The following is a 12,862-nucleotide window of genomic DNA, read 5'->3' on the forward strand; positions in this document are numbered from 1 at the left end:
GGATAGTTCTAGAAAGCAGAGGGCGTGAGAATAGTCACGTGATCTCGCTGACGCAACAATACGTTGTGCATTGGCGATTGTCGTATTATTGCCTCGTAATATCTCATAATGTGTGGAACGTTTTAGGCTTCTGTCAAGCTATAAATATGCTCCAAAATGAAGTTCATATACGGATAGATCTAGACTGTGTGATTGTGAGTTTAGCTATAAAGAGAATATAGTAAGATATTTGTTTTGTTTTTTGTAATTTTGAGACTGAAAACAGTCTCGTTTTTAGAATTTTGTAAGAGTAATCGTTGTTTTATGAAGTGTGAGTTTTTAACATTTATCTTTTGATAATGTTATCCAATTTTTTGTTTTATTGTTTAATGGGTAGATAGAAAACGTTAAAGTATAAAGTTAAACAAAAAGTAAAGAGATAATTATTTAAAGCTCTGCATAAAACTGTGATAACCAACATTAAAACGAACATTTGTATATATGTTTGACTTATTTTATTATATACTATTAAAACAAGTGGACTTTGTTGCTGGTTGTTTATTGTTGAAATTTATCGCCAACAAGTCGCAGACACCTAAAGAATATATCCATACATATATAAAACCTGACAGTGGTGAGCCAGCCAGGATCTACAGAGGTAAATGGCGGTAGAAGTATACGTAAACTACTGGCAAATAAGACTACATATACCTGTAATGGTGGCGAAAATATTGTAGAGGTCACAACCACACTATATAACCGTGTCAACTGACTTTCATTAGTGGATAGAGAAGGGAAAGCGACATAGACTCAAAGATGGTGATGTACAAGAGTTTGTTAAACAACAAGAAGACTTATACAAAGAAAAGACCATCATCAGAGAAGAAAGGCAAAACAGAGAGAAAATAAGAGAACAAAAACAGATAAAGGAAAGACTGCAAATAGAGAGAATAAGTGCACAAACTGAGATCGACAAGCTCCCCCCAACAGAAAGATGGAGGACCCAAGAATAACAGTGAGATCAAGGCCAGTAGACTAAAGCTGCCCACACTTGATGAACAGAAAGACAACATGGATGCTTTCCTGGGGAGGTATGAAAAATTCACCCAAAGTCAGAACTGGGACAAAGGCAACTGGGCAGTCTATCTCGGCCCCCTTCTCCCAAGAAAAGGCCTACAAGTGTATGTGAGTATGATGTCAAAAGATGTCATAGACTATGACAAGTTAAAAGTGGCCTTGCTCAAACTTTATGAACTTACCGAGGAAAGTTTTTGCCAGAAGTTCAGAGAAATCGAACCTGACACTGGAGAAACTGTATTTGAATATGTTGCACGTCTATGGTGATACTTCACAAGGTGGACTGACATGGCTAAGTGTGAAAATAGTTTTGAAGGACTGGCAGGTCTACTAATACGTGAACAGTTTATAATAATATGCTCCACTAACATGTCACTGTTCTTAAAAGAGAGCACCAAAAGACGTGAACAAGATTATCAAGCTGGCAGAACAGTATATGGAAGCCCATGGAGGGAGTAAAACTGGCAAGTCCAAGAATAACGAGTCCAAGTTTAAAACAGGAGTGGCTAACTGGAAGCAGGCTGCCACCAGAGATGACAAGAAGTCAACAGATAAAAGGGAGAAGAGATGCTATGCTTATTATAAAATGGGGCACATTATATAAGTCTATCATTAACAAGCAACTGCAGAAATCTCATCATAAAGCAGCTGGAGCTACCTTTAAGAAGCTAGGAAAGAGTGACTTTCGCCATGGATGCTGCTGCCAGAAGAAACCGAATAGAGACAACTCGTCAGATTCACCACAAGAAAGACGTGCTATTACCATGATTAAACAGTGCACAATTGATGGTCAGCTTAAGTTAGCAAATGGGTCAATGGTGCCAGTGGTAATTGGAACATTGAGAGGTGCCAACAAACCACAACATGCCAGTAGGTGAGAGCTATGTCAAAAGTAAAAGTCCTACAAGACACTGGGTACAGCAGTGAGAACCAGTCTAGTATCTGATGACCAAATTATGGGCAAGGTAAATTTGTGTGTATGCTGATTGATGGGACAGTAAGAACGTTTCCCATAGTAAGAATAAAGGTAGACACTCCATACTATGTGGGAGACTTTGAAGCCATGTGTATGAAGGCACCTATCTATGACTTGGTGATTGGCAATATATCAGGTAGTAGAAGTTTGGAGGAACCAGACAAAAAGGAGACTGAAACTGAATATAAAGAGAAGACAACCTTTGTGACACCAAATAAATACTACCAGTTAAAGAGGATGCTGTTTGAGTTAGTCAATTCAGCCTCGACGTTCAACCTCTAACATTGAGCATTATGTGGACAACATTCTGACCCATTCAGCTAGATAGGAAGAGCACCAGAAGAAATTTAGAGAGCTGTCTGGGTGAGTGAGGGCAGCAGGTCTGACCAACAGACCATCTAAGTGTTACATCAATTATTCTGTGCTAGACTTTATTGGACACAAGGTAGGTGACCAACAAATAGCCATGAAAGAGTAGAAGCTAACTTGCATACAAGATTCACTTACTATAACGACCAAGCAGTAGGTCAGGTCCTTGCTGGAATTAGCTATACTATAGGAAGCTCATCCCAAATTATGCTGAAGACCGCACCACTGACTGACTGACCAAGAAAGGTCAACACAACAAGGTGAATTTGGGAACAAGCACAACAGATGGCATTCCAGAAGTTCAAGAACATATTAAGAAGTTAGCCAATTCTTAGATGGCCAGACTTCAACAAACTTCGTTGATAAGGTCGATGCATCAGATGTTGGAAATGGACAAGTACTTCTGCAAGAACATGTAGATGGACTTTTTCCTGTAATGTACACCAGTAAAAAGCTGTTGAGTAATGAGAAGAACTCTTCTGTGATTGAATGAGAGTGTCTAGCCATCATATTTGCCATCCAAAAATTCCAGAACTACCTCTTTGGGAAGGAGTTAATCAGTCAATGGTACAAAATCGACAGTGCGAGGATCATGAGGTGGGCATTTTATCTCCAGAACTACTGGTTCCACATTGAAGCTATCAAGAAGACTGCAAATATTGGTACAGACTGTAGGAGTAGACTTTGTGCATGAACTGAAAACAGTCTTTGTATATAGTATAAAGATATGGTAAATATTTTTCTTGTAGAGGGTCTTTTTGTTAGATATACACGACTGTAAATTTAATGCGAGAATTGATTTAGATAGTTTAAGTTTAGTGCAAGTGGCGAATTCTAATTATCTTTAGAGGTGATAGTTTATCACAGGTTTGTTTACATTACTGTTTTCGAACCATATGTTGTGTAGTTCAATCTTGTGAATTGGTTACTGTTGTTATTGCGTTATGTTACTAGAATCTTCTAAATTTTTCTTATTGTTTTAATTCAGTATTAAAGCGCCACAATATCTCGTAACGTAGGGAACATTCTAGTCCTCTGTTGGTCTATAAATATGCATCCAAAATAATTTTCGATATAGGTGGGTATATCTAGACAGAGCGATTATAAATTTAGTCATAAAAAGCATATAGTGGTGATTTTTAAAGGGAAATTATCACATATTATATTGTGATAATAGAGTAGAGAATAATAATTTGTCTTGTCAATTATGTTCTAAAGTAATTGAACCGTCTGTGTAGACTTTGATAAAAAGAGACAAATATTTATATTTAAAGTTCTGGATACAATTGTGGAAACCAATAGTGGACATTGACGAGAAAAGATACAATAATTTAAAATTCTGAATATAACTGACAACCAACAATGTAACGAACATTCGTATATACGTTTGACTTGTTTTAATATATTTTAAAATAATTGGACTGTGCTACTGTTTGTTTATTGTTTAACTATAATGCCAAAACGTCAGACACCTACTGTAAAGAATCTGGCCCATCCACAAAAACTGCTACCAACTTATGAATCGAGTCATGTGTAATTGGCTGATAGAATTTTAAATTTATATATATATATATATAGACATTATTATATACTAGTAATTTTTCTGGGAAGTACTGCACGGGAAAAGTGTTCGGATTGTGCTAATATAAGTGTAATGTTTTATATATTAAAAGTGGTACCCTTTATTGAAAAAAATAGGTTTTTGTTTCTTTTTTTTTTAAGAAATATATTTACAAATTACATCTGTAAAGATATAATCAAACCCTCATGTAAAGTTCCAGTAAAAGTCCCGTTCTTGTTGTGATGAGAGTACTTTTGTTTAAAATTGTGTTCTGTGATAAAGAAATGGTTGTTGCACATACCACAGTTATTTTTCTAATTGTGTAAATCTTGAATACCTAAAGTGTAAATTTTTATGGATTTTTGTTTGTGGTGCTATTCAATAAATGGCGCCGTATTGTATTTATTATTTCGGTCATGTACATAGATACACGCTACGTCCATTATGATAAGATTCTTTTAATAATTGACAAGCATTTATCACTGAGCATCATCAGTGGAATTTCCTATCTTGTTTCTGCTTTCATGAAAAGCATTAACCTTCCTAGGTATCTCTTTTTTTTTTGAAGTGAGAGTATCTTTTCATCCTGAGTGTCATCCTTATTATATGTTTTTACACTTCTTTCATTCCATAGTCACTATTTCTCGCCTTTTATAATTAACTTATCGAGTACATTATTTCATACGTTCTCTACAATTTGGCATGATTCTAATAGAACCAGTTAGATAGGTTGTTTTAACTGGTCAGAAATTCTTACATGTTTGTACAAGAGCCATGATAGGGAACTGTATCAGGACTTGTTCCAGCATTAAACATCTTTGGCAGTTGGATCCCGACATTAACCTGATAAAATTATTTATTAATTATATTATTTATAGTAAGTATTTGTTTTTTAAGCACAAACCTACACAATGGGTTGTTTATGCTGTGCTCACAGTTATAAGTCCAGAGACTTACCGCGGAGCCACTGAGGGACTATAGTTAGTAATTCATTAAACTGTAATTAGTAAACATTATTTGTTGTGTGGTTCAAATATGTAGTTCTATGCACCAGTTGTATGACACCACTTTAATATTCAGTTTACTCCAAATAGGAATCTTACTTAAAATAAATACTAATGTTATAAACATTACTAATTAAACGATAATCACTAGATATGAAGAGCATCGAACTCCGACAGTGACGGTACTAGAGCAGTTTCATGATTAACTTGCTAGGACTATGAATTCAAGCATTCATGGTTCGCGTCCTTTTGTTACAAGCACACGTTCCGCAATTTGGGTTGTGGGTGATTGACAGTCAAAATCTACTATTTGATCAAACAAAAGAATTGCCCAATAGTCGGCGGAGGATGCTGTTGACTAGTTGCCTTCACTACAGCCTATCAGTCTAAAAGTAAGGAGGAGACGACTTCCCCATTAATGTTAAAACGGTTAGAATCAGGTGTGAGAAATGTATATCGTCATGTTATGCTGCCAGAAGGCATAAAGTTGTCTCGATGGTCATAATATTCGTGGTAAATTGCAAGTTCACGATACTAAACACCTGGTTTCGATACCAGTGGTGATAAAAGCAGAAATGGCCTTTTTTTGTAGTTTTGCGTTTAACAAAAGACAAGCTAATTTATTAAATATTACCCAGAAATGTGAAATGCTCCAGGTATTTGGTTTGCCAGAGTTCCTCCGACATGGTGCACCCAGTGGAGGCCATTATCTTGGGTGAGAGACTAAGGTCAAAGTTCAAATATGTCTAGTCTACCCTAAATAGTAATTAAAGATATAATGTTTCAGAAATTCGAAGTTTTTAAGAAATTCAAAATATCATATAAATCATTCTTTCTTCGCTGACTTATAAATTCTGTACTCGATTAATTGATTAATAACGTGCTTCTAAGTTGTACCTTTTTTGTTATTGTTTATTTAGGTTGTCGACTAAACGTGAAAAAAAAAATTATTTTTGGCAAAACATATAACTGACAGTAGAATATGAACAATATCCAATAACTGTTTATCTTTTACTCTTCTTTTTTTAATCGATTTTGAATTATCCTAAGCGATGAATATTCAATATTAGAATTTGTTGTTGTTTTCTAGATTCAAAATAAATTAAATAAATCAATGAGGCTTTAGCTACTGTGGCTTAAAACTGTACTAAAGAAACTCGACATATGAATTCAGCTTTTAACCATAAGAGGTTACTGATTTATTAATCAAATCTAAAAAGCGAGTGAGTCTCCTGTTTAAATTAATATACATATATGTATATCTATACCAGTAAGTAAAAAAAGAACAAAAATTACACAAAAACTTTTACAATTTTATTTCAACGTAAAATTTGTACTTTAAAAGCATTAGAGAACAATTTTTAGCCCAGTTACGCTGTATAACTTGTTTTGTATTGCAGACTATTTATTATTTTGTTCCCAAACTCGAAAGTATGTTTTGCCTTGTCCTCTCTATAAAGTACACATTAAACGTATAAATAACTTGCAAATTTACAAAAAAATCAAGATGTATATGAACAAGAACGTTTCTGACCTGTTTGTAAATTGTCCTACAAGGGTATTTGCTACGAGCTGGACAAAAGCTTTTGTAGCGAAAAATAAACCAATCTGTTCAGGCAAATCAAGTTGAGTGATGCCTTCTGATGACCGATTTTCTATATACGCTACTATTCCTACGAATATTCTTGAATTGTTTACAGTAGTCGCTGTGTCATTATCCAGGTCGTAACGTAAGCTATCTTTCTCCGTTTGATTACTTTTACCATGTTCAAGCTTGTAAAGATAGTCAGGAATAATTGGTACTGGAAAAAAGTTTAGATGTATAGTTTTATTAAAGTTTTTAAAAACTCAATAGATTACGAAATACAGTTACAAGTGTTATAAACTTATTAAATCTTATTACGCTATTTTTAAGAACTAAAAAATTATGTAAGTTAACTAAAAGTGATGAATTGTTTGATTAAATCATGAAATTATGAAATTACTTGCAAGTTTGTTTGTTTTTAATATTATTTGAAAAATATGCTACATAGCTTATTTCTCTATGAAACGTCGTCCTCAAGACAATTTTCTCAAAATATTGTATGCTCCAATGCTATCTTAAGTTCAAAACATAGAGTACTTCCTATCATATTTTCTAATAAAAACATATTAACCTTTCATTTGTCTTTAATTAATGTTTTCTTGTCATAGAAAAACAACTAAACATAATGTAGGTTTTAGGCCTATGAAAACTCTTTATTCTGATAATAATAACATTTCTGCATCATTTATTTCAAGAATATTTGTTAATGAGTATCTAATTGGTAGCAAAAGCAAAAAATATTTAGGTTATTACATTAACAAAAATTAAGGTCTATTGTATAGCTGTTATATCTTTATTTTTAGAATTTCTTTGCCTTTCACGTTACTTTTGCAATTGTATATAAAATATCATTTCATGGACCTTAGATACATAATGTCTAGATCATTCAATAACATGCATAGAAGTATCATGTAACAATTATACCAACAAAAAACTGAATCTGCTTACCAACTACAGTCAGCAGCACATTGTCCAGGAAAAGGGAAAAATACACGAGAGAAACAATAATTCTGCCAGAATGTTGAATTCTCCACACAATCGACTGTTCTTCACGCATTATAAACAAACTGAGGAACATGGTCTGTTAAAGATGCTGTTCTTTTACCAAGGTATTTACTAATCTAGATGCATGATATTGGCAATATAATGTTCTTATTTAAGATGTGAAATTAAGAACAAAGTTAAAAACATGCCCAATTTCAGCTTTACCGGAAGTTGGATTAATTAATATTTTCATGACATTCCAAAGAATAAAGAACATTACAAAAAAGCAAAATATTTTATTTACACTTCCACTTTTAGACTAAACTTCCATACATAAATCTGAAAACTTTAAAAGGTTTTTATGACATTTTTTAATCTAATCAAGTGTTATCCCTCAGTAGTTTTTAATATTTTATCATTACAAAATATAACCGAAAAGCGTTAAAAGTTGCATTAATTTATTGTTTATGCCTTAGCTTACCGTTTTTGGATTTTACAAATGGAATTCAGATTGCCTTTTTAACCAAACATATTGATTTTAGTTCACATATATGCTTGTTGGTTGTTATTTGCAGAAGAATATGTTTCTTAAATCTTCACAAAAGTTACTTTGTCAGATCACTATATGTAAATTCTTTAAATTAGTATTTCAAGTTAATACTGTACTCACTTGGTATAGAAATTTATGTATTCTATTTTGTTTTGAAAATGTTCAACCACACAAATTCCTGTCTTCACGAAACACAGAACCACTTGGTCAACAGAACCGCTGTAAAATAACCTTTAACTGATACCGTACCGTTGCAGTCACAAGTCTAGAAATTTACAGGCTCTCGTAAAATTGTTGATTATTTTACATTTATAAAACGAGTCACAAAATGTTAAGAACGAAAATAATTTCAAACTCTATCCTAACTATGAATGTAGAACTAAATCTTAACATGTCATTTCACTAATGTTTGGATCAAATGTTTTTAAGGATAGACGTTGATTAGCCGCAAGTATTTGCTAATTGTTTCTCTTGAAAAGACATAACAAGGATTTTATACGCAAGCTGCCCTCTAGCGGCTTTTATTGTGTTATATGTTATAAAATAGGTTTCTGCCCATCAATCTTGGAAATCTGCATCGAGCATCTTGAGCAAAATCCCCAAGCTAAGGAGAGTGGTATTTTCTCTCTGTCCGATATGTTTGCTTACTGAAAGGTAAGAGCTCATGTGCTGAGAAGATAAGAAACTCGTATTGTCTGTTAACGAGTACTGCAGAAGACTTGCGTAGAATTAAGCCTGACTAATCCTTTAACTACATGATCTTGGAAAACTGCTGTAACTCTAACAAAGGAACTCACTTTAGCAATGAAGAAGGTTAACAAAACTTCGTTCTTCTAAAATTGTCATATACAGTAAAAACAAAAGGTGTTTTAAAGCAAATAGCACACACTCAATACGCTAAAAACACATTTTTAGCCTTTAAAGTATTTAACAAAATAAAATGATAGAAATAAATCTACAAAATCCTCAACATAGTTTTATCATTCAAATACACAATTGACAACATTTACCACCTACATAGATATAGAAAAGTGTCTCATACACTTCGACATGGTGAATTATTGTCACTTTAGTAATTAAACTTTTCTTTAGAAACACAATCATTAAACAGAAACTGAAACAATGGAATTTGAAAGTATTGTGACATACATAGCATGCATAGATTCCTTTATACATACGAAATATTTTTTCATAAATTATAAGTTTCAATTCGTTTGCTTTTCTGATAAATTAAGAAATATTTTCATTTCGCTTTGTGATGTATCAGAATTTTATCATAAATTATTTTCAATACATTCAATCTTTGACAAACCGGAATTTATTGAACTCAATGTAATCACCCAAGCTTGGAACATAAAAATGTTAAAGAAAATTAGATAACTTTATTCTTCAATAAGTAAAAATTGTATTAAAATTCAGCATCGTTAAAGAGTTACAGAGCCCCCCAATGGCACAGCGGTATGTCTGCGGACTTACAACGCGAGACCCGGGTTTCGATACGCGTGGTGGGCAGAGCACAGATAGCCCATTGTGTAGCTTTGTGCTTAATTATAAACAAACAAACAAAAGAGTTACAGAAACATCATTAGTGGCTAGAAGTTACCGATACAGATCTTTATTATTGATAAACATTTCATTTCCAAGTTTTAAATCAATTCTACAATACACTTGCACATCTATAATGTGGCGTAACATGTATCTTATGGCTAAGTGTATATTAGTCGCTATACACTTTACAAACTTTCACAGTTACATTTATATTTTAGTTAGATAGGATGGTGATTGGCCTGTTAACTGCAATAGCTTATATAATAATAGCGTAATTAAATAGCGCTCGTGATATGGCAGTGTTTACTTTGTAGTTAAATCCTGGCAGGTTTGAGGTTTCATACTTTCTATCAGCATAACAAGTCAGAATGCCAAAAAACTGCCCTGGTTAAGGCTTGAACCTAAAAGCTTCGGCTCTTACTAGGGGTTTCATATTGGGCAAGCATATCTCTAATTCCAAGCAGATATCTCCTCATCTGACAGTTATAAAGTTTGGTAAACGGGAATATCGGTTAGAATTTTCTTTTTTTCTGAGAGGTTTCATAAATATTTTGATAACTAAACTATGTTAATAAATTAATTAATGGCGTGAGGAAACATACAAACCTCAATAAAATTAATTTAAGTTTATGATATCTAAATACCATGAGATAAATCCCTGTATAACATAAACATTGAATTACGTAATTCGTACATTTTTGTTTTTAATTTCGGTACATCCAGCCTTGGAAACGATCTCACACATACATACATACAGTCATAGGCTAAGCCAAAAGTGTACTGTTGTCGCACTAAGTTAACTTGCTAGATAATACTTTGAGTGGGTTGTAACAAAGTTCTAACATATTAATCAGATGTGTACAGATAAAGGTGCTGAAGACTCGATTCTGTTTGTTGTTAAGGAGCATTGCTTGAAAACATAGCTGACTTGGCATTGTGGAAGTTATCGCAAAGCTTAGTAAACCTTTAAACAAGCTAGAGAGCTAAAAATTCACCTTGCAGTTTCTAGTGCATTTGCCTTATTTATTATTTTAATACAACAAGCGATACTGAAAGTGAATAGTGATCAAATAGAGATCATGAGCCAATGCCTTTTCTTAGTTTGTAATGAATCTGTTGCTTTTGTTTTACTGAAAATGTGATGTTCGTCTGGATGGAGTCAATATTATTTATACTTTGCATTTCAGATCTTACTAAACTTAGTGTTAATTTGGTTTGATATCTTAAAATGTGAAATATGCTCATCCAAAGTTGCGGTGGGCAAACCCTATACGGTAGAAAATTCTGTTATATCGTGTTATGTATGTCGGGTGAAATATCATATCAATTTTGAGGATTTCAGTATTCTTGCGATCAGAAATGGAAATGTACAAAGTGTAATACTAATCGCCGTATATCTTTCTCACACATGGCGACCGTCATGGACACAAATGTCGACGGAATTAATCACATTAATTCTCAGGCTCAAGTACAAGATTAAGTAAGTGACTTATTAAATAATGTGCGTACATTAATAAATCAAGATAGTAATTGGCTATCTTTTCTAGAGGAATTTGCTAATTAAATTGGAACTTGTTTTAAAAGAAAATATTCAATTAAAGGAGGAAGTAAAACTTTGTCGTAATGAAATACAGGAATACATTCAGGAGTTGATTGTTTTACATGGTACAAATTTAGCAGTTTCAGCGTCATCAAGAAACCGTGTTTTGGAAGTTATTCCTCGAAAGTTCCTAGTTTAGGGTCTTATGCTGCTGCTGTTAATACTATTTAAATCGACAGATCGAATAATGTTGTATTCAAGAAGGACAGAATTAGTATCGAAGATAATACCCATTATGAGAACCCTGCATACTCTGCCATTGATGGTACAATGTAATGGTGTAAAACAGAAGAAAACAATCGCGTCAACTACGCATTGTCACTCGTAGCATTAAAATGAGTGATAGCGAAGATACATTAAAATCGGCATATAGTGGTAGGAAAAGACTGTATATTGGTCGATGTGCTCTGAACACAACTGATACAGATATTGAGATATTTTTGAAAAAGAACAGTTTCAATGCTAAAAATTGTAAGAAGCTGAGCTCAGAAAGAATGACTACGTCAACGTCCTACTGTGTGGAGAATGAATGGTTATCATTAATAGCATCAAAATTTTTCTCACCGGAGCTTTGGTCTGCGTATTTAATTGTTAGAAATTATTTTCAGAGTAGAGAGGAGTCTATACATAGGATAGACAATGAACCATAGGCTTAAATTGTTATGTTTAAATGTCAGAAGTATTAGGAATAAGATTGATGATATATTAACTCAATCTTGTTGTTGTTGTTGTGATATCTTAATATTCCTTGAGTCATGGTGTTGTGATAAAAAGCCCCTACCCCCATTATTAATCTATAATATCGATATTTTTGGCAGGCTCTCTGGGCATGGAGGCGGCACTGTCATTTATTCTCATACTGGCTTAAACTATAGCCCCTCAGTGGCACAGCGGTATGTCTGTAGACTTACAACGCTAGAATCCGGGTTTCGATACCCGTGGTGGGCAGAGCACAGATAGCCCATTGTGTAGCTTTGTGCTTAATTACAAACAAAACAAGCTTAAAGTATAAGTTTAATATTAACTCCGTTATTGAACTGATCATATTGATTTGTGTAGTTTTACTATTAATGAAATGTACACTTTTTATTGTATTTATCGCCCACCTTCTGAAAACTGGTACGAATTTATAGATACACTAGTAGACAATATAAATTATGATAAATCCGTGTTTTTGTGGCTATTTTAATGTGAACTATTTTCAAAATTACCCAAACAATTATAGATCGAAATTGTGTCTTTGAATTAAATAATTTATGTCTGTTATAAATGCTAAACTATATATTTATCAACCTACTGGGGTAATTGGTGCAGCTGTGTCTACAATTGATAACATTTTTACAAACTTAGGTGATGTTGTTTCTGATGTAACATCTCAGATCATTATATGTATTTTTTTCCATGGTTGTCTCTGGTATTCCCAGTGGCGTAGCAAGGGTTCTTAGCACCCGGGGGCAAATACACTTTTGGCGCCCCCACCTCTGAAATGTTTTGATTATTTGTTTTGTGACTCATTACCCACTTAATGACAATAACGTAAAAAATTAATTACCGCCTTACACAGGCCTAAAATAAAGTCACAATATAACATCTCACGATATCACAACTGTAAACCTGTAACTAATGAAG

At 33.4% G+C, this 12,862-nt stretch overlaps 1 protein-coding gene across 4 annotated transcripts in view; it reads right to left on the reverse strand.

The window, feature by feature from the left end:
- LOC106467827 (synaptic vesicular amine transporter-like) overlaps positions 1–12,862 on the reverse strand; it is a 66,125-nt gene that overhangs the window by 44,169 nt on the left and 9,094 nt on the right. Inside the window, exons 1-3 of one of the 4 annotated variants that reach the window (XM_022396022.1) lie at positions 10,328–10,343; positions 7,500–7,618; positions 6,501–6,768 (exon numbers count right to left, since the gene is read on the reverse strand). The exons of 1 other annotated variant lie outside the window; for it this stretch is intronic. In XM_022396022.1, coding sequence (XP_022251730.1) covers positions 6,501–6,768; positions 7,500–7,608 — 377 coding nt within the window. In that variant the 5' untranslated portion in view covers positions 7,609–7,618; positions 10,328–10,343. Of the gene's footprint in view, positions 1–6,500; positions 6,769–7,499; positions 7,673–10,327; positions 10,344–12,862 lie in introns of those variants that run through there. 2 more of the 4 variants (XM_022396020.1, XM_022396021.1) reach the window with 2 other exon arrangements.

The sequence above is a fragment of the Limulus polyphemus genome, unplaced genomic scaffold (assembly GCF_000517525.1).
Source record: "Limulus polyphemus unplaced genomic scaffold, Limulus_polyphemus-2.1.2 Scaffold2758, whole genome shotgun sequence".
Lineage (NCBI taxonomy): Eukaryota > Metazoa > Arthropoda > Merostomata > Xiphosura > Limulidae > Limulus > Limulus polyphemus.